This window comes from Pyxicephalus adspersus, chromosome 8 (genome assembly GCF_032062135.1).
Source record: "Pyxicephalus adspersus chromosome 8, UCB_Pads_2.0, whole genome shotgun sequence".
Lineage (NCBI taxonomy): Eukaryota > Metazoa > Chordata > Amphibia > Anura > Pyxicephalidae > Pyxicephalus > Pyxicephalus adspersus.
This window is the reverse complement of record NC_092865.1, coordinates 51,812,509-51,835,042: the sequence shown is the minus strand read 5'-3', so window position 1 is coordinate 51,835,042 and position 22,534 is coordinate 51,812,509. Positions and strand designations below refer to the sequence as shown.

Sequence of the window (22,534 nt, the reverse complement as noted above, 5' to 3'; positions counted from 1 at the left end):
TCCTGCCTTCATACACTAATAAATACAAACAATCACCTAGATTATACCTGCATGTGTTAACATTGACTCAAAACATAGGTATTAGGTATCTTCCTGCAACCCACAGCTAAAGAAATGAATCTAGGGGATGTCATTTATTAATTAGTGAACTCTACATTTAGGAGCTGTAAAGGTTTTTGTTTTTCGGTTTAGCAGATGCATGCAATTTTTAAGCATCTTTTATAAATTTAGGTCTTTGCTAATATCATTTGACTTAAAAAATGTCTCTTTTTTTTGAAAATATATTGTTTTCAGAGCATAGTAATCATACAAATACCAGTGCTAGCAGCCAAGACAAATCTCTGCTAGAATAGGTACCATCCAATTAGTTTCACCCTTTTCCTCTTTTTATAGTCATGTGTCACCAAAAGTTATGATTTTTAATTATTTACTTAGAATGATGACTAGGTTATTAGGAACTATCTTGAAATACCTTTTATCTTATTGGCTTATTTCTCTGTTTGTGCCCTGTATATCTGATCGCATATCTATTTCTAAAACCTTCATTTGGCTACAACTCTAGTAATCTGCTAACAGTATTTACCATATTTGCCTACTCATGTTTTAATCAGCACAGATAAAAAGAAGTTGTCCAGAAACTTTGATTTGTCTTTATTGTTTTCCCTTATGCCCTTTTTACAATAGGTCAGAAGGTGCAACTCATGGATTTGGTGTAGGGTTATCTCTAATGACCTCTTTTAATTCCAATTGTCCATCTTGATTATGGTCCAGCAAGTTAAAGATGTCAGTCTTGCTTATTTCCAGGCTCTCTATGGCTTCCTTGTAGCCATCGACAGGCAGAATCTGGCTGGCCTGTAGACCTTTCAGTTGGGCCAGGTGGATCAGAAGCTTGCATTCTTCCTCTGTCAGGAAGTTAGGGATTTCTAAAACCAAAAAAAAAAAATACAAAATAAGGTAATTAGATCTAAGTCTGTAGAGTGGAAAAACATTTAAAATATAAGTAATGAAGACAGTGGTTAGCATGTATGGCTTTCAGCATAGCAATCCTGAACTGAAAGCACACCATTTTTTTTATTTTCCTTGAATAAGGCTTCTGTCCAGCTTTTATTGTCGTTTGGGTCTCTGTTGAGGAAATTTGGCCTCACTTCCTATGAGAAGATTTTATATCTGGGCTGGCTATTGACAGGAGCGCACAAAGCCAGTGGGTTAGCAATGCCAGCCTGCAACAGAAAGTGCTATTCCTGGAGGGATCCCCAGTTAGGAAGCATATCACCAGATTCCCAAAATACTTTAAAAAATATATTCATTGATGCATGATGCCATGCATACTGATAACATAATATGAGGTTTAGATAAAATTTAGGCTTTGAGTAATACATGAGCACAGTCAAGTAAAGGTAAAATTCTGCATAAATACACATTAGAATATAAATATATCAATATTGGCAGTACCTCTTCACCATGACACGAACCTGATACTGTTTAGCCCAAACAGGTATTTAATATAAGGCAATGCAATCATAAATGATACCAATTCACAAGTCATACTTTTACATATCTGAATATTTTAGCAGTGTGTCCAGATAACACTTTAAATTACCTTTTTGAAGGTACACTAGTCCTTCGACTTGTTTTTCTCTGTTTAAAGTCAAGTCATTTGCAAGTGACACCCTGATTAATCATTAAGGAAATAGGAGCCTAACAACTGCAAATGGATGCGATCTAGAACAGATTGTTTTAAATTAAAACATTTAAGGAAAACACTGTCAAGTCAATGTTTAGTTTGAGAATACCCAGGGCTGGATAAACAGTCCTTACCTAATCGCCCCTGTCAATAAACGATTGTTTTGCAGCCTGAGACAAAACAACAAGAGGGAGATATGTAGAAATTGAAGTGATGGTTAATGATCGCAAGTAAGGGAAAGGGGGCAGGGCCGGACAAATGGTTTCCAACAGAGATCCAATCAGAAGTACAATAATGGGCCAAGATAAAGCTCCATGCGAGAAAGTTCAAACTTCCAACCCCCTTGTCTGCCCTCATTACAACACCTGCTGGTTTAAGCAGGCCCCCTGCAAGACTAAACAATCAGGGCCATTGGCAAACACAAACTGTGGTATTGTCTTGTCCACTTGAGCACCCAGAGTGATGGATCCTAATGAGAAAGGATTAGGAGGAAATTGGCTTCAGCACTATAAAAATCCACTAGCCAAATCGAAGAGAACATCACTTACTTGGTGGCTTGTGTAGGAGAAGCATCACACGTTTTATACAGGTTAGGCTAAGGGTTAGAGAATGATAAGAGCACAGCAATGCCAACATCTTAGGCCCTGTGGGTGGTCAGTGGTCTTTTTGGTGTGCTTCTTGACATGTGGATCTAGGGCCATGTATGTGGACTTTGTGAGCAGTTCCTCCAGATGTATGACCATACCAAAGCATATGCCTCTGTGCTATGGAATTGGATACACAGAAATGAGGATTCCAAACTTGCTGGAGCATGAGACCATGGCTGAGGTGATCCAACAGTCTTCTAGCTGGTTGCCCCTACTTGCGCGTGAATGTCACCCAGATGCGAGGATATTCCTATGTTCGCTTTTTGCACCTATTTGTTTAGAAGGGTAAGACATCTTTTTTTCCTTTAAATAGATATTATTGCATGAATATTTTTACAAGAATTCAAATTAGCTTGGAAATTTGTTAAATCCTAAATTGTTTTAGGAATAAGGTTAAAGTACATTATTACCCAATCAATACAATCTCCTAAAGACCTAAATATGTTATGATGACACTGGGGCTTAGATAAATAAATGTCATTCAGTTAAGGTTTACATTTATTTTAGTACAAGCAGGCACATACACTAGGTGTAACTGACTAAAAAAAAAAAACCGTGGGAGAACATACAGACTCCATTCAGATGGTGTCCTGGCTAAGATTCGTACTAGCCACTGAGTCAAACATGCCGGACTATCACATTTCAGAGTAGAAGCCACTTTATTAATTATATTGGATAACTTGCTAATTACAATGGGGGCAAACAACATGACGCTCTGCTTGCAATTGCCAAGTGTTGGCAGTCTATCAAAGGTTCACTCTGCCAAAAAGTGATATTTTCCTTATACCAGGAGCCTGGCTGGCTGAGTTAGACCCTGGCTTCTTTTATGCCTTGAAAAGTGATACAGTACTGTGTCTATATGGCACTGCATATCTGTAAGATGCTTGTATCGTATGCAGGTTTCCTCCTCTTGGCTCTTGCTTAAATTGGCCTCACAGCTAGTATATTTGAGCTGATCTGCTATCAATTAATTGATTGGTCAGAAATCCTTATGTATGATGTTCTTCCCTTTTAATTTATACACATACCATAACCAGGTACCTATGATCGATATATCCCAACACATTTGTTTTATGTTCATCTGATCTAAATTCCAAAAAATGAGTCGACTATTGATTTTTCTTTAAAATCAGATATGAACTGACTGTGTTATTGGATTGGAAATTGGATCAGAAATGAATAAAACACGTGTCATTCATAGTTTCTAGAATATGTTAGGGACATTACACTAAGAAATGGTAGGGACATTAGATTGTGAGCTCCTCTGAGGGTCAGTTGGTGAGATGGGTATGGAATCTGTAAAGCTATATGTAACATGTTGTCACTATATATATTTATATATATATATATATACACATATACATTATAATCATACTTCAAAAGTGATTTATATTTTTGACAATAACCATACCTAAAAATTTTTGGTGTTGCTATCCACAATTTGTGTTCCAGTTTCTCTAAATTATAAGATAAATAATCTAACAGGGAAATTTGGAGCCAATATAATGCTATATAATGGGCACAGTGGGTGTGCAGACCCAGAACTCTTACAAATAGATTTTCTAAGAATGAGAAGAAATTATCCAATATTTTGTACAGGTATTTTGTTTTACAGAAAACATATTTAAGCTGTGAAAAGAAGCAAATGCAGGAACTGCACCTAAGGCTTGATGATCGACAAAATATTGCAAACCATTTCACTGCAGTCTTTATTTAAAAATGGAATCAATGTGGATTGGCCTGGGTTAAGAGCATTTTAGGCATTAGGCTTGAGTTCAACACAAAAGCTTCACGTCAAATTTATGTAGCTGGAAACAATCTTTCCAGCAATGAAAGAACAACCAAGTACTGTGACACACTGCTGTTCAGTTCTATGAGTAGAGAGGATGAACAGGAGGTACCCTGTTGTATAATCCCCCATATGAAATTACAGTGGTCATACCTGCGTTGGAGGACCACTGTACACATGCACGATTTTCACCCAAGACAATCATAGTCATTTATCCTGAGTGACAATTATAGAGCATGTGTACAAAGCTTAAAAATGCCAGGCATTCAAACAAGTTTTTGGGGGATATGTTGTATGAATTTTCCCTGAAGTTGTAACCAACAACTTCATGTATCTAAAGTAACATACACAAAAAATGTTGGGTTGTCAATTCAGCTTCTCCATTTTGAGACCAGTCCACATTGATTCTTTTTCATAAAAACAAGATCTTCCCTGAACTGCAGTGAAATATTTGTATCTTGCAATAAACTCTGAATGTGTATGGGGTTCCTTTAATCACCACCAGAAAGCCATAATTATGACCCCATTTTCCATTCTCCTCTGTACACCTCAGATTATGTAACTCTATAAAAAAAATCCTCATACCCGAACTCTTAACTAATGGCTCCCCTTCACTCCAATGATCAGAATTGTCTCCAGTAGGGTTACATCATTATGCTCCTACATGGAAATTGTGACTTTACCTGCGTCACTCACACAGCAATTAACTGCCCCATCTCCCCATTAATAGCTTTGTATTGTTGGATGTCTCTTTGAATTATAGTCGGATGACCCGTACGTGCGTCACTCGCTGTTGCTGGGCACCACGTAGCCTCCTGTCCTTTGTTTCAATGAAACATAGAAGTTGACAACAGAATTAAGGCCACCTACCCACATACAGTCACCCCCAGCAGTGATGTATTACTTCCCATTATAACACAATAATGATCTATACACAGGCAATGGGTACAGACTTCAAATTCCATTATACTGTCAGACATATATTTGTCTTTAAAACTATAGATTTATTCTAAATAGAAGAATTATACTTTTTCTCCAAGTATATATACATTTTGAGCTTGCGGTACCTCAAAATATATTTTTTTGTGATTTTATGTACTGGGATTTCTATATTGTCATTGATATATTTTGTATTCACTGTCTAGTTGTATCCCTGGTTTCAGCAAGAGAGAATAACTAATAAAGTGCAATCAGCATACAGCACCTCAGACAGATAGAAAAACAGAAATCAAGGTATCTCTGCATTTAATAATACATACTTATTGTATTTTTAATGCAAGCCATGTAAGTACCAGATTGGGTTGTTATCAATGTAGGGGGCAGAATAAGCAACCAACCAGTTGGCCTGCAGTATAAGTTGCACTCTGATTGGAGGAGAGAGCTAGTGAGCTAATCACTGTGCTGCTTCTCTTCTTTACTGTCCAATCACAGGTTAAGGAAGGGACAAGACCTGTAAATGTTACTTAACAATAGCAATGGAAAATCAGGTCCCTTGTCTTACCATACAGGGCTGTGTGCTGTCTATATGTCAGAACTGAATGGCAGGTTTGGTAAGTATTTCATCTGTGTATTTAGCTGTTTTTCTGGCATTCAGCAAAAAGCAGAATCTGCTACTTTATTTTGGCTTCATCATGTACATTGAGAAGTGAAAACTATACAAAAAAATGGTTACATGCCAAGCAGCCAGTTTGTTTTATTGGGAGGGCCCCATGTTTCTCAGCCAGGGTTCCTACACGTTTCTATGGGTTCCTTGATCAAATCTATACAGGTGACATTCTTCCCAATGGCCAGCAATGTAAGAGGAATACTTCCTACTGTCCACCTAGTGTATAGTTGGCTGTGTATAAAGTAATTTTAGAAGGGATCTCCGAAAACCTAAAAGTTTTATCAAGGGTTCTCTCAAGCTAAAAAGGTTAAGGAACAATGCACTAAAATTTTTAATGATGTGAAAGATTGACCATGAATGCTTACTATTTCTTTAATTACTTAATTTCTTACTATGGCCCAATTCATTGTTCTGCTGACTGAAGGGCCAGACTGTGACCACTGGCAGTACAAAATGCCCTCATGTAGTGGGAGCATAAAATGTTTAGGCTCAATGGCCAATGGGAGAAAAACTTTATGGTCAGTGGGAGAAGTAATAATCTCCCATTGTTATTGACAGTGAAAAGAATTATGTCCCCCATCAATGTTGAAGAAATATGGCCCACTGATGTTGTGAATGGATAGAATCAAACTTTGTCACTGGTATCAAAAGTATGGATTGTACCCAATAGAGATTCAGATACATCCTAAACCCTACACACAGTTACCCAGAAATCTTGCTATGACTCTTTAACATGTTCAGACTTTATTTATTAGTCCTTTACCAAGTGCCCACAATGTAATAGAGAATAGAGAACTAACATTGTAAAAAATTGTAACTTTGTTTTTTTCAGAGACAGGCTCATCAAGCCGTGCCGCAGCCTGTGTGAGTCGGTGAGGAACAGCTGTGCACCAATCATGGCTTGTTATGGATACCCCTGGCCAGAGATTCTAAAATGTGACCAGTTTCCTATGGACCATGGCATGTGCATCTCCACAATTACAAACAGCACGAGCAGTCGGAGAAGTATGTGAAATTTGAATTGTTCATGAGACAGGCACTGTACAACTGGGATTCTATATTCTGTTGTTTTGATTTCCTGACGGGTTTTTTTTTAACACATAAAACGTGCAAATATTTACATCTACTAAAAATAATTCCACATTAATAAATAGAAGCTGGATCCCCTAAAAGTACCTTGAGGCATGTCTGTACTTAAAATGAATGTATGGCCATAGCCTTTTCTATTTTTATTACTACATTACTTTCCTACATTACTTTGAAAGAGCTTCTGAAGCCAAAGTTGTATCATCTTTACTCCAAGCTTCTTAGAGGTTGGCTTTAAAGAGCTGGGCAGTGGGGTACAAGCAGTAAGACCCCTGCTAATCATTTACAGAGAGGGTAATGCACACATAGACAGGAAGATGCTATACATAATCAAGCTTATCTTTCATTTGTGCCTTCTGTACAGCAGTGCCTCGAGCCAGCTGCAGGGACTGTGAACTCGATGAAGTCAGCGGTGCCAAGGAGATCCTGGATACGTTCTGCACTAATGATTTCAGTAAGTACTCAGCCTGGCATCCAACACACACCTCACTGCTCACAGCTGTCACTGGGAGAAATCAAAGCTCATCGGGGTTATGCAACATTAAAGTAGATGCATCCCCCCTACGGCACCACTACCTCTTTTGTGTCTATAACCTAACTTTTTCTGCTAAGGTTTTCCATGAGATTTTGTAGTGTGTTTTTGGAAATTTGGGAAAAGCATTTGTAACGTCAAGTTGAATGAGCAGACCAAGCTCACAAACAAATCAACAAGCAAATTTATCCCAAAGGTAGAGATGAGATCAGGACACTCCAGTTCCTTCACATCAACCCGATCAAGCCATATCTTTGTGGCAGAGTCATTCTGGTGCAGCTATGTAAAACATAGAGCTATCTACTTTTAGTTTAGAGCAGTTGTGATATTCATCCAATTTAAAGAAATTAGGCCATCATCTGTAGCCAGCAAAGCCCCATATAGTTCAGCACAATGATTGGAGACGAGCAGGTTATGTGATTTTGAGAGCTCTTCACTCTTTTTTTGCACTGTGCTAGGGGTGCAGCCATACCAATGCTTTTTTTTAATGGGCCCCATAGTGTCTCTCCCAACACATCATGAATGGTTAAAGTATAAGTGTTTCAGTTTGATCTACTTATTCAGCTATATCATTCTTTCCACATGTGTATCTGGGTCACATAAGCTTTATATCTGCTAAATATACTTTGTCCATCTGTTATATACAGCAGCAGGTAAACCAAATTAAACTGACCTATTTGTGATGAGACAAATAACATGGGTTTTGCAATTTTTACATAGCAGCCTTTATATAAAGCAGTGGTCTGCAACTTGTACTGAATAACAGCACATCATACAGAATGGCTGTCTGCTTGATCCGATTGTTTTAGAGCGACAGTGAACTTTTATTTTTATACCACACTGCATTCTCTGATTTGTGGCAACCAGTTGTGGAAAACAAAGTGCACACAGACCAAAGAGGGAGGATAGAGGATGTTTGGGTTTGGATCAAGCCTGCCTATTAAAAGAAAATTCCAAATGGCATACAAACCTTGATCCTTCTGGAAAACATGTAAGCTACTAACATTCTGTGTTCTCTGTCTGTGCTGTACTATTATCAGTTAGTATTGTTTCTAGATATCTTAGCGTGCTACAGCACAGCTCCTCCTTTGTCACGAAGAAGGGGAGAGAGCGGTGTTCCGTACTCGTCTTTTATGGTGACAACACTGCTCCTCTACAGATACAGTACAAGTGAACATTCATCACCCTAAGACAGGAAATGTATTACAGAAGGAGAAAATAAAGGGGAAAAAACAGAAACGTTTAAATAATGCAGCCACCACATCTAAAGAATAGTAAGGTGCAATAATTTATCATTTTTCCCTGGGTTTACATACACCTTATGCTGCCTTTATCTCTGCGTCTACCAATCTGAGTCATTTTGGGTAAACTCTGCTCAAGCAGTTTTTCATCATAGGCTCAGTTTGAACTGCCAGGGTCATGGCTGGTTTATCTTACGTTAGGTGTCCGCTGTGAATTTTATGAGGTGGTCCTGCTGTGCACTTTAAGTCTTCAAATGGCTGTGCTAATCTGGCTTTTGAAATCCTTAGCTTTGCAACCTGCAAACTTTCAAGGGGAACCAATAGTGTTTTTACTGTTCTTTCAAATACATATAAAAGATATCAGTTAAATGTAACTGATGTTGTCAATACATACTAATGTTCACAAGCATTCTTTCTGCATATACGCACTAATTTTGAATGTACAAGGGGCAGCCACGCTTGATATGTGCAGGTTCTGCTTCTTACATTGTAGTGCCATACAGCTGATGTCCTTTACTGCTTGTTCACACAATGCTAGTCCATGGGCCTGATTTATTACAGCTCTCCAAGACTGTAGAAGATAACCAATCATGGGTGAACATTTGTGATACAGCACTCCTGGAAATGATTTCCTAAAATCATTTGCTTTTAACCTGGACCTGGTCTATTCTAGGTTTGTAAATCAGACCCAGTGAGTCAGCCAACTCACTGAAAACACTGCACTCCCTATGTGGAAAGTATATTAATAACACTGAAAAAGAAACTGAGCTCTCCATAGTAATACATTGCAAATATGAAAGTGATTTACGGTTATATTAAAATGACATTATAGTACAACTCACAGCAGTATTTAAAATAAGGTTTTCAGCTCTGGCTGCAAAGACAGGGATTTGCAGACATCCTCAGCTGAACGCATAATTTAGCCTGGACGAAAACGGACATATTGTAAGTACAGGGGATCATGCACCCCCCCCATTATGGTGAATTTAACCAAACAAATAATGATGCACTTTCTGCATCCCAAAGGACTGGGCATCAAATAATGGACCAGGACTGACCTGGAGACACCTGAAAAGGTAAGTATACAAAATACATGGAATTAAATATTTTGGGAGCCCAGCCCAATAGACAAAATGTGCCTAGGGTTGCACAATAAAATAACCTCTTAAATATAATCCCAAAGATACGCTCCATATACATTATGCTCTTCCTTTATGCAATCCATTTTTCCACTTAAGTTATCTGGCTGGAGGTGAAGTGATCCCAAAACATCTCTGAGATGTTTAAAGATAACTTTTTAAGTTGTTTGCTTAAGCTGCAGATCCATAAAAGGTGCTGAAAGAGGCCGCCTGCATTCGCCTGTGGAAGACGTGCCTTCTCTCTTTCACATATAGCAATGACAGAGAGTAATATAACTGCCTATTGTATAAATACATTACAGGAGAGGCTACCATAAAAGGTGCAAAGCTACAACCTAAAGGTAACATATACAATGCGGGCAATCACAGCAAGATAGGAAGTATGCTTGGACTCCTAGCACTTATTAACGGGTCAGGCCACCCAAAAACTTTTATTTCCTTCTAAAGACGGTATAATGACGTTCCTAATCTCCTTCTCTTTATGTTATGGAGAATGCAATAGAAGGGGTGGGAACACCACAAGGTTGACAGTTATGCTTAAAAAACCCATGGTAATGGCGATCACATGACTTTGCTTCTAAACAGAGGGTTAAGGTAATCATCAGGGTTGGCTTGGTCATCAGTAAAGCTAATGATTTCCAATGGCAGGGTGATCTCATTGGTGAAGTTTAATCTAAGACATAAAAAGTACTGTCTTTTGGATGGTGCCCAGTAGTAGGTAATGCTGTGGATGGTGCACACCACACAAATATAAATTACAGGTGGACCGAGCCTTTTAAGACAGAAAAGGTAAACATTTTTTTTTTCTTTTTTGTAGTTGTAAAAGTCCGCATCACGAAAAGAAATACAACCTCGTCCTCCGTTTCAGACTTTGACATGGATTCTAAGGTGGATATTTTAAAACACGGCCCACTCTCCAGGGCTGATCTCTTCCCCCGCCTCCAGCAGTGGTTGGACCTGGACGCCACCTGCGTGCAGAATATCATGCGTGGAACCCGCACGGGCACTTATGTTATTGGTGGTGACGTTCAGGACGACAAACTGGTGGTGAACAATGCCTACCCCTGGCAGAAAAAGAACAAGAACCTACATTTTGCCGTAAAGAAATGGAAGCATCACCGGTGTCGATCATAGAATCTACAATGTGCCCCATCTCTGGAGCATCGTGAGAAATCAAGGACTGAATATTGAACTGTAAATATTGGGAATACCTTCCTGTGATATCAATACCACAAGAAATAGGTGGCTCTAATAGAACTGCAACACATCTGGAAGCTCAGAGCTTTACCACAAGCCCAGTAGAATAGAGGACCTGCCAGCTAGTAGAAGCTGTACATGTTTAAAGCAGCTCCACTAAAACACAAAAAAGTAGGTTTGGCTGGAAAACTCACCCCCAATCCCAAACTACACCCTCCCACAGTAATTATTTTTCACCACTAGATGTCCCTAGTCGTTTGGGATGAATGACACCCACAACCATTCAACTCACTTCCTCCAAGAACAGGCTGTCATATGCCCATAACTGTTCAGTGATGGAGAAACAGCACAATAATGAGCTCATCTCTCTGTTATCTAATTAAAAAAAAAACATGTATCTTGCCAGCACATGAACTGATTGGCTTCTTGGGCTGTAAAAAAATGTATAATGTATTAATGAATACAGAGCTGCTATATTTTGTATCTTTAATGTCTGCATAGGTTTCAGCTTTTACTTTTTTTTAAAAGAGTTTTCATATCGTTAACATAATATATTTAGAAAATAAGTCTGATCTTGTCCCCCCAATAATAATAGTATTTAGCAATATTTTTATAACAGGTGTGTTTGGGGATTTCTCTACTGCAGCATAACCAGGGGTTCCCAGCTCATCAAATAAGCATCAGTGAATGGATTGGTGCTCTATAGCATGGTATGATCCTTATATGCAACAAATTTTCAATGGCGCATACTCTGAGCTGTGTGAGATATAAGAAAATAGTGTGATGTATAGGAAAAGATTATTCAGAAGTCCTGTAAGCCATTTCACAGGAAATATTGCCTTAGGTCTCCCGATGTGGTCTTTGGGTAGTTTCTGAGTTACTGGCCCAAAACTTGTAGTGAGATGACCTATTCAACTTTTTTTTCTAATGTCACCCCAAGACACTTTTGGAGTACATTGCGCTGCACAACAGGTAACACACTAAAGTGCGATGCATGCCAGAAAATAGTGAAGGTCTGATTTTCTGTGGAGAGTTTGATAGGCCTTTGAAATGAATAGGTTGCTCTAAAGCAATGTGTGGTAATGTATGATGGAAAAACTAAAGCAATGCATATGAGGGAATGTGCCCTAAAAACTATTTTCCTTTTTCTAAACCAAGAATAAACTTGTGTACGCATATTACACAAACAAAACATACAAATTTGCTAAATATTTAAATATCTGTAAAGAAGTCCTACAATATTTCTCCTGCAAGGTAGGTACACATTCAATGTTGATCTTGTGCTACTGAATAATTTAACTAGCGTCTGGAATTTCACCCTCAACATATTGTAAGGAAGCATGGGTTTGGCTGTAGAGGATAATATGTAAGGATCACTTTTGAGATTTCAGTTATGGATCAAAGATTTTAACTTTTAGTTTAAATCAAAATAACACATTCCAGGTGAAAGCAGCCACAAAGTAGGAAAGCCTGACCCCTGGGCTTGATAGGCGGTTGGTTAAAACTCATAAATGCCCCTTATGTCCTCTGACAAATGGATCCTGCATACCACAAGCTATGCTTCCAGCATCTGGCAGTCAGCCGCATTACCTTGTGGTTGTGAAGTGGTGTAAACGAAGCTGTAGGGTAGCACAATATATGTGAAAAGTGTTGGGTCCAGATGCCACTAGCTAACCGAAAAGGGATTCTTTCAATGCAAAACATGCCTTTCCTTTTAAGTCATGGGGTCACATTAGGTAAGTACAATTGGAGCTGTGACCACTACTGAAACTGCTTGTAATCTGGCCATGCTGGCCTATTACCCATCACCTCTCCCGTCTTGATAAAATCAACAGACTTATCCAGGAATTAAGACGATTAAATTCCCTGCCGACAGATTGAAGCACAATGTAACCCGTTTTACACAAGAGCAGAGCCTGGCACAGGCAGCAAATCTCTTACCGAACAGAAGAGGCTTTAGACTTAGCGTTTCCATGTGCTGAATTTTGTTGGGAACCAGCTCAATCTTCTGCTTGTGACCAACCTAAAAAATGAGGGATTTATCAGGTTATAGAGGTAATATATAATGCCATAAAAGCAAGGCAATATCAGTCTGAATATAATGTAGTAAATGTGTGTGACAACAAAGGAATTTAAGATGCAAAACTGAAAGCTGGGAATAGAAAATTTCATTTGATTCCACCCAAACCTTACTAGCAGGTTAATTGGGTGTCACCCAAAAAAAGATACATAGGACTGATTTATTAAAGCTCTCCAAGGCTGGAGAGGATCCAGTTTCATCGGTAAAGCTGGGTGATATGGCAAACCTGGAATGGATTTCTTAAAAGGTAAATTGCTATTTGTTAGCAAATGTTTTGATTCCTGGACCAGATCCATTTCAGGTTTGCTGGATCACCCAGGTTCACTAATGGCAATGTATCCTCTCCAGCCTTGGAGAGCCTTAATAAATCAGGCCCATTGTGTATGACCACAATAAAAACATTAGACTGTAAGCTCCTCCACTACAATTTCATGTACACAGAAGGGCGGAATCTATATAAATACTAAGTAAAATATTTTCCAGCATATTTGTTTTTTTTCATCAATCATTTTTTTTAGTTAATTTCTTATTTTTTTTGATCCAGTCAATAATTTTCCCAAACAAACAGGTAAATCTACATAATTAAAAAAGGTTAAAGTGTATCTATAGTCAAAGCTTTTTAAATTTAAAGAACTAGCCGCCAGAAACAAGAAAGAAAAAGCTTACAGGGTGCCAGGGACTGTGATAATTCTGTCACATGGGGTAAGTCATATGGACCTCTATACTTGGAAGTACCACTTATTTTTCCTGTTTCAACTTGCTGATCAGGATGAGGGACAAAGGAAAGATATATATTGTAGGTAAGTGTCATTTACCATTAATTGGTTGCTTTTTCTAGCATGGTTTATCTTTAAAGCAGAACTAAAACCAGTTAATTAAATTTCATACATGGTATTGTAATTTTCAAAAGTAATTTTCAATCTTCTTAAAGTGGAACTAAAATTCCACTTTTAACATGGACGATTCAGGCAGGCGGTAGTTGCAAAATGGGACAGGTGATGTCACTCCTGCAATGACTTTCTTACCTGCCTGATTGCCTCCTAGCTGTCAAATTTTGCTGAGCTGCATATGTACAGCTCAGCGTTGGTTGCCAGGGAAATCCGCCAATCCCTTGCACATGCCAGGAGTGAATGAATGTATGTCATCTAGGCACTGCCAATTAGGTTGGGCAAACATCGTCTTCAGGAATTAAAGAAGATGGGAGATGGCAGCGTCCTGCGATGGAATGGGTATAGGTGAATAATCGCGGGTTTATTTTTGTTTTAATGAATAAGAATCATCAGTCACCCCAGCATGAAGGTCCTTATATAGATGCTTCCTGCTATGGGGTAACAACATGCCCCTATGCTGTCACCTTGTCACATGGCCCCCCTGGTGGATACTACAAGCAGCCATGCTGACACACATCACACTGGCATGATCCACAGCTGCCACTCTTGGGGAGTTGATCCAAAGAAATGATGTGCGGCTGACGCTGGAACAAGCACCTGAGGAGGGGAATTGACTGAAAAAGGTCAGAGATCAGCAGCACTGAGATGTGAAAAACTATATTGGCAATAGTTCTGATTTACAGCAATGTCATCCAATATAATCATGTGATCAAGAATAATTCTTTCTTTAGAAGGCTATGTACACAATTCAAATGATTCCCACCTGATATGAACAGTCGTGCTCATCTCAGGTGAGAATCTGACACGTGTACAGTGGTTGCCTGATGTCACTCAAGGATCCGTCATGTCTGTTGGTAAACGACAACTACACAGGGAAGAAAGCACAGCGAGGGGTCGCTCGCAAGTTCTCCCCTTCCTATCTATAGAACAGAACAGCGCTGTGTTTATAGCACTCATTTGTTCATCTGCCACTCTCTGTCACTGGAAACCATCTTAAAAATTGCACTTCTGTACGCAGTTTAAATGTACGTAACAAAATCATCAATTAATCTGAATTATGATCAGTTCTCTGGCACGCAGGCAGATATTTGTTAGATAATTTAAAGGCAATTGCTATAATTCCACCAATTATCTTGGTTTAGCTGAAATCTATGAGAACTCTATTAATCAAATAGAGTATCTTTGGTTTGGGACTTTTATTTAATTTAATCATTTCAGCTGCATTGATTGATTGTCCATATGATCATATCATTTCAGTTGTTTTATTGGGTTGGATTAGCAGCTCACTGATTGGTTTCCATTATTTCCTGCAATTGTTCTTTGGTCTCCATCATATCACCTGCTGAATACCCAAATACTATAGACTTCTCCTATTGTCCCCCCAAGGTCAGCACTGTGTACAATGGCTCAATCTAGATAAGTACCCATTGTATATGACATGGGATTTGATGTGAAAACAAATGAGATCCCAGCTATAGCTTTTTGCTTTGCGGATGCCAAAGGTCACTGAAGGTTAAGCTTTATTTTTCTACGTGACACAGAAATTGTGCAGATACATAAGATAGGGACAAGGTCAGACCCCCTATGTGTGTGAACATGTGATGACTTAAAGGGTCTGTCCACCCAAAACCTGATCTCAGCATTAGGTGGGAGATACAGAGTTAAATCACCTAATGGTTTCTTATACCTTCTAGGGATTATTATAATCTCCCTGCAGGAGTTTTATTTTAAATTACAGAACTCAGAAAAGGAGGGGGGTGGGAATGGAGCCGACAGTTATGGAAAATCTCAGCCCTGTGTGGAACAAGAACATTGACTTAATCTACTAGATTCCACCTAGAGCTGAAATGCAGTGGAGTAATCTGCCCACCCTGATCCATGTGGTTTTGCACTTTTAGGCTGCATCCGTCACATATGTTGCATTTTATGAGTTGTGGTTGCTATTTATTTTATTTGCCTGCTAATTATATTGAGAGATCTATGGATGGACAATTCATAATTAGTTTATGGCTGTGCCAGGATGGGAGAGGTACCTGCTGTTGATTTACCAGCATGCATTGTGCTTGAGCCAGGCTTTATGCTTCAGTAACCCCAGAGAAATGATTGCGTTTTGAGCTGACCCAAATCTGGAAATGAATTGCCTCCCAGGACAAGCTTATTACATAGGGGGTTAAAGTTACCTCTCTGGTGAGTGACACCTCCAATGGTTATTTAGTTACCTCTGCAGAAGTAACCCACCTCATTGTCCACCAACTAGGGTACCCAGGAATGGTGAATAACCATAGGGGGTGTCATTCATTCCCAAGCATGTCACTCACATTAATACCCTTCAGTACCCCGGGCAATGCCACCTGCATACTTTTCAACCAGACAAAAAAAACCACCTTGGAAAGCTCAGATCAGGACAGGTTGGTGCATTAAATACCTCTGAAAAGGTATTTTTACCATTTTGATGCCCCTTGATTAGCGCAAGTAGATGTACTTAATACCCCTGATGAATGTCACTCACCTTGTTGCCCTCTGATTAAGGTGTACAGAATGCTCCTGGGGCGTCATTCAACTGGATGCCCTCCTGATTGGGTCAGGTAGATGTACCAAATACCCCTGGGTGGTGTCACGCACCTTGATGCCCTCCAATCAAGACAAGAAGGTATACTGAATACCTCCTTGAGGATTGTCACTCACCTTGATGCCGTCCATTCAGGACAGGCGGGTGCACTATATACCCCAGGGGGTTGTCAATCATCTTGATGCTCTTTGATGGGCAGGGGTACTATATACCCCTGGGGGTGTCACTTACTATGATGCCCTCTATGATGGGTACAGGTGGGTGTACTATATACCCCAGGCTGTCAGTCACTATGATTGCCTCCAATCAGGACAGACAGACGTACTGTATACCCAGGGGGGTTGTTCCCTCTGATCAGGGCTGGTGGGTATCCTTTATACCCCAGGGGGTTGTCATTCACCTTATTGCCCTCTAATTATGACAGCTAAGTGTGTTGAATACCCCTTGAGGGCTGCCACTCTTCTTGATAATGACAGGTAGGTAAACCCAATACCCCGTGGGGTGGTCACTCACTATGATTCCCCTTGATGAGGACAGACAGATGTACTGTATACCCTGGGGGGTTGTTACTCACCATGATTCCCTCTGGTTGGGGGTCCTTTATACCCCAGGTGGTTGTCATTTACCTTGCTGCCCTCTGATCATGACAACTCGGTGCATTGAATACCCCTGGGCGGTTGTCACTCACCTTGATGCCCTCCAGGCGGGGGAGGTGGCTGTAGGGGATGTCCGCAGTGTCCTGGCCTCTGGCAGTAGCAGGAGTCGTGGATTCAGTGGCCGGCCCCCCGGTGGTGCTGTCACTTCCTAGCTGTCCATTGCTATAGTAGACGTAGAGCAGCAGAGCGATGACATTCAGGATGTAGACGTGAACGAACACCATCACCACTACGAAGTAGGACCGGGAGCACACGCTGTTACCCTTCTGCAGCCCGGCCAGTCGGTCCCGGGGCGGCAGGTGTGGAGGCGGGGGTTCATCCTGAGGGGGCGGCGGGGGTCCCCCGGTCAGCGGGCTCTCCATCCCACACGGGGCCCTGACAGCTGCCGAGGACGCGCTGGTCACCCTGGTGACGGCGCGCGACTACCTGCTAGCGACACCTGGGGGCGGGGCCGATCGACGTCACGGGAGGACCAGGAGGGAGGGTTACTAGGATACGGGCTCAAGATCTCTCCCAGTCACGTGACCCTGCTGTCAGCGCTGGAGGGATGGAGAGTGTCAGGCACAGCTCTGCACCGGGCGGCTCTGGGCTCTGTCAGCCAACACCGGGAGCTTCTCCCACCACACAGAGGGGGACACCTGCCTGGTGACAGGGGACAGGGCTTGTCAGGCTGGTGGAGCTCTCAGCCATAATGTGCATTCTGTCACTAATGGCTCCTTAGACACCGAAGTCCTTTACAGTGACAACAATGAACATGTAAGCCTATTTGTAGTATGTTGGGAATCATCCTTTATTCTTTTTTGGGATTCTGCCACCTAATGCACTTCCTGTTGCAGGCTGACAACCCTGCTGATAGTCACAAAGCAGTGACTTAACGTTGTCAGACCGCACCAGGAAGTACTTTTGGTGGCAGCATTGTTAGCCTGCTAAATACAGTCCTGCTGGGTGTTTGACTGCCTATCTGACAGATCCAATGCACATATCAAAGGCCAAATAAAGAGCACACAGGACAGGCTGACAGCGCTGCTGCTAATTGTGGCTTTAGTGATTTAATGACTGTTACTGGCAGAATCCAGGTAAGAATCTTATGACACAATGCTGAAAAACAGATTGTGGGTTTACATGCATTTTCTTTGTTGTCTTGGGGGGCATCATTCATATAATACACTGAAGCACAGGAGGAATGGATGTGAAATTTAAAACATGGAATTTCCCTTCAAGGATGGATTTTACATGCACTGCACAAAAACCCAATTTCCCATTTTTCTGTAGACTATTGTTAATAAATGGAAATGTATTATGGATGAGAGCTTTTATCCCAGAAACAAGAATCAGCTGGAAGAAAAAGCTTTGCCTTAGGCAGGGCCAGTTGTAGTGTTCAGGCCATACATAAAAGTCCTTATCCCTACCCCCACCCACTGTATATATGCTGACACATACATTACATAGAAGTCTCTGGCCCCTGGATGTCTGTCATTTTATTTCTGGCCTCTTTGTGCTGTAAAAGCAAACTGTTCATGGTTATAAATAGGTCAGCCACATAAAGGCAACTATATAAGCCTAATACATGTTTTATTGTTTCCTGTTTAAAATTAGGGAAGCTTCTCTATTAAGGCTTCATTCCCCTATTTGAGGAGAATTTGGAAATCAATGTGGACACACACAGCAATGAAAAACCCTTTTAACTCTATCAAAGCAGTAAAAAAAAAAGCTTTGGTGGTCGTTCTGCTTTAAATGCCCTGAGGCTATAAAGTTCACAAAATAAGCACATTTTCTTTACAGCAAAATAAAAAAAGTGCAACAAAGGATTGGAGGAACCTCTGACACGGTGCACCACAATGCAGATCTCTGCAATGCTGAAGGAGAATAGGAACCCTGGCTCATGACATGACCACATCAAAAATACATAGAATAATATGTATCTTACATTTTTAAATTAAATTCAATATACAAAAAAAGTCACCAGGAAGCATTTCATTTTTTTGTGTACACTGCACATGCACCATACCATGAAAAGCCTGGCTCTATGTGACATTGCTGGGAATAGACCTAGACACCAGGGACAATGTAATTTCTGTGTAAGAATTATATCACCAGTGGCTGCACAATTGTTGGAGAGGATCACAGTGGACCCAAGAGAGATGAAAGCAAAGATGGTGGCTTGGGGAGGATGCAGCTGTGACAGGTTCCTGGACCCATCATCATGACAGAGTGCTTGAAAAAATGTGTGCTATAATTTGGCAAATCAGTCAAGCCATTTGGGTTGGTTCAGTTCCATTTCAATATTTCCTATTTCATTATTGGTTTAGGGTCAATTTCTTCATGGTTGATGTGCTTTCCTAATAGCACAGGGGTGCTAGGTTCCAGTGCAACAATCTATATTGATTTGAGGGTCCCATGCCACAACTCTAAAGGCTCCAATAGCCAATATTTTTTTTACCCTGGGATGATCATTTATCATGACCACTGGTGTAAACCTAGAATCAGTATAGGTATCTCTCAACACCATGCCAGACCACTAAATGGCCAACTATTGTAGTCCTATGAACAGAGTGGTTCCTGATCATCCTTCCCCTCTCCATTGAACACATCAGTATTGTCTGTACAGCGATCATCTCTACCTACTGTTTCTGGAGACAATCAATATAATCGTTTCAAGGGCTAAACATTGTGCATCTGTACAAAGATTTACAGGTGGGGGTAAGTTATTTACCATCAGGTCTGTGCAACGCTGGGACATTAAACTGTTGGCTCCTTTGGATTTAGGGACTGGTACAAATAGTTTAAAGTAGCCTAATATTTTCAGTATTATGTCACAGCTATACCAATACAGAGAAAAAAATATAAAATTTTACCCAAAACTAAACCTGATTTCTATATTTGGCTGCCTACTTTTCAACACCATCATCACACTGCATAATTGACACATAAAGCTCCCCCCGGGGTGCCACTGAGCATAGTGTAATCCAAGCCTCAAATGAGAAAAGTCCTTACAAATGCACAACAGTGAAGTAATCAATCAAGGTGACAGGAAATGGGGGTGAGATGATCTATACTAACTCATTAGACACATCATTAAGTCCTACATTTTCGGAGGTTGTGCAATAACCTGCTCAGTTCAAATGGGAAAAAATAACACAAGAAGCACAATTCAAAAATAAAATAATTTACAGAGAAAATAGAAATTAACTTGGCATATATATGACAATATATATATATATATATATATATATATATATATATATATATATATATATAGTGCAGCACAAACACTGCAGAATAATGACGTCCCCTTTACCATATATAAGTCATGTATGTATGAATCTTCCGGGGTAGGAAGGGGTGGCTCTGGAGAAGACAAGTTTGAAAGACAAGCTAAGTGTGAAATTAAAATGCATTCCATAATTGTACGGACTCATCCCTTGTGCTAGCATGCTGCAGCTGTAAACCTTGGCAACCAACGCAGTTGTGACATGTGTATCAGGGCAGCCCATTCATTATAAACAGATTGTAAAGGCACTGCAAGGTATGACAAAATCTGCACATCCTTTTGCATCCCTTTGCATTGTGCACATCCTCTTCTTGCCTTAAATAACATTGCAAAGTATTACACACAGATCAGAGGTGCTGCTATGCATTGTGGCAACAAAGCCCAAGAATAGTTCCCAAGCCTTTCCATCTACCTACAGCACTAACTCAAACCCTTCCAAATCTAAAAAAATATAAAAATTGTAATAAATATTTGGTTACACAATTGGGCTGTAATGACTGCTTTATATTCTGTGTATAGTATTACCACACTATCCATTACCATGTAAAATATTATTGCAAGTCAAGTGACCTGAAGAGTACCCGTCACCACTGAACCCTAGAGACAGGCATATACAGTATTTATGTGTTGATTCGCTTGAAACTAATGAGAGCTCAGTGGCACAAAGTACTTAAAAAGACCCCTAAACAGATAACATGCTAACAATTATAATAAATTCCATTAATACACCCTAACAATGACTCCTCAGTACGACAGAACATACAATTAAAGGTGATTTCTGTCATTTTGCAGCATTCCTAAAATCATGTCACCAAGACAGTCTCTAGAAACTATCCCTAGAGGGGTGTGCTGCCGAAAATAACCACTATCTTTACCTTATCAAAACAAAAGTGAAGAGCTGGCCATGCTTAAGAAGCCAGCACATTCCCTGGGAAAAGCGCCTGGACCTGTTCTCTGTCAAATCTCAGGCAGGTTTCGCCTCCAACGTGATACATCCCTCATTTTTGCTGGCACATGTTCAATGTTGGTGGCAAGTTTTAAATATCTTTCTCTGTGCATTAATCTGAAAGTGCTAAGCGAAAAGGAGACTGCCATTGCCAACAATAACAGTTGTCACTGGGAAGTACCTGGTCCTTTATCTTTGGAGAAAAATATTTGTTTTCTCTTGGACGCGTGGAGCCGCTGAAATCTAGCAGCTTGTATAACAAATCTCTTCTTTAAACTCAGAGACACAAATGAGTGGGTTAGATTTCTAAAAGTAAATGTAAACCCAACCAAGTGAAAAACATTTAGTATGGCAAACACTAAAGTACTATAAATGGATTTTTTTTAAATAAAATAGTTTTCACTTTTCATTATGATTGTATTTCAGTGGTGCTGATCCCTTTGCAGCCAATTCTGTCTACTTCTGCACCTGTGAGGGTTTCCTTATGACAGGGGTGGACCAGGACCATATCTACATAACCCATGAAACATTATAAAAATGTCTAAACAAGGACAGGTATGCAGATAAAGCAGATGTATTGGGAAATACCAAATAAAGGTCATGTCATGTATGCAACTTAATAAATCATGTGTGTGATTAATCCAATCTGAATTTTGATCATTTTTCATTCCATAAAGATGATTAGAAGAACAAGGTATAGTATTGGCTGCAGTGTTTTGGGACTTCTGATATATCAATTACAAACTGGATGAGTTGGTCAAGCACAAAATTGTCAGAAGATCTGGTTCTGTGTACTATACTCAGAGGAAGATCTGCAATCAATGCATTGTAAAGCTTCGGACCTTCCTCCACCCCCCAGCCCCCTACCATTGTCAGAGAATAAAATATTTTAGCTTAAAAAAAAAGTCAGTAAATGGTGCAGGAGTTGTACTTTAACCATGGAGTCTTGAGTATCATTTGAGTATCACTTTATAAAATCCAAAGTTAGGCTTGTTTATTTTTCATAAAAAGCAAGTAGATGAAGATGCAACTGGAGGCTTATTGCAAACTAAAGGTAATATAGTAGTATATAGATACCATCATCCACTACTGCTTAAAAATCTTTATTAGCCACAGCAATGATGATATTTTAGGGCTCTACATCAGCCCCAGTGTCTCTGCTGCCAACATAGACGTGAAATGTAAAGTTTCCAAACCTCAC

The 22,534-nt window shown here is 40.0% G+C and overlaps 2 protein-coding genes across 3 annotated transcripts in view; one reads left to right on the top strand and one right to left on the bottom strand.

Annotated features, from left to right (window-relative positions):
- Positions 1–17,550, bottom strand: part of P4HTM (prolyl 4-hydroxylase, transmembrane) — a 30,789-nt gene extending 13,239 nt beyond the window's left edge. Inside the window, exons 1-3 of one of the 2 annotated variants that reach the window (XM_072420594.1) lie at positions 17,149–17,550; positions 12,863–12,944; positions 733–923 (exon numbers count right to left, since the gene is read on the bottom strand). In XM_072420594.1, the coding sequence (XP_072276695.1) occupies positions 733–923; positions 12,863–12,944; positions 17,149–17,478 (603 nt within the window). In that variant the 5' untranslated portion in view covers positions 17,479–17,550. The remainder of the gene's footprint in view (positions 1–732; positions 924–12,862; positions 12,945–17,148) is intronic. The other variant, XM_072420595.1, reaches the window with a different exon arrangement.
- Positions 1,625–11,452, top strand: LOC140337073 (secreted frizzled-related protein 5-like). Its single transcript, XM_072420596.1, has 4 exons — positions 1,625–2,616; positions 6,559–6,731; positions 7,177–7,266; positions 10,542–11,452. The coding sequence occupies exons 1-4, from the start codon at positions 2,294–2,296 to the stop codon at positions 10,856–10,858; spliced, it is 903 nt and encodes a 300-aa protein (XP_072276697.1). The 5' UTR covers positions 1,625–2,293; the 3' UTR covers positions 10,859–11,452.
- Positions 17,551–22,534: the final 4,984 nt, after the last annotated feature.

Bases quoted from the DNA above. Each gene is read 5' to 3' on its own strand.
- LOC140337073 (XM_072420596.1), top strand. From the start codon at position 2,294: ATGATAAGAGCACAGCAATGCCAACATCTTAGGCCCTGTGGGTGGTCA. The intron at 2,617-6,558 runs GTAAGACATCTT...TGTTTTTTTCAG, and splicing joins GCACCTATTTGTTTAGAAGG to AGACAGGCTCATCAAGCCGT. The intron at 6,732-7,176 runs GTATGTGAAATT...CCTTCTGTACAG, and splicing joins CAGCACGAGCAGTCGGAGAA to CAGTGCCTCGAGCCAGCTGC.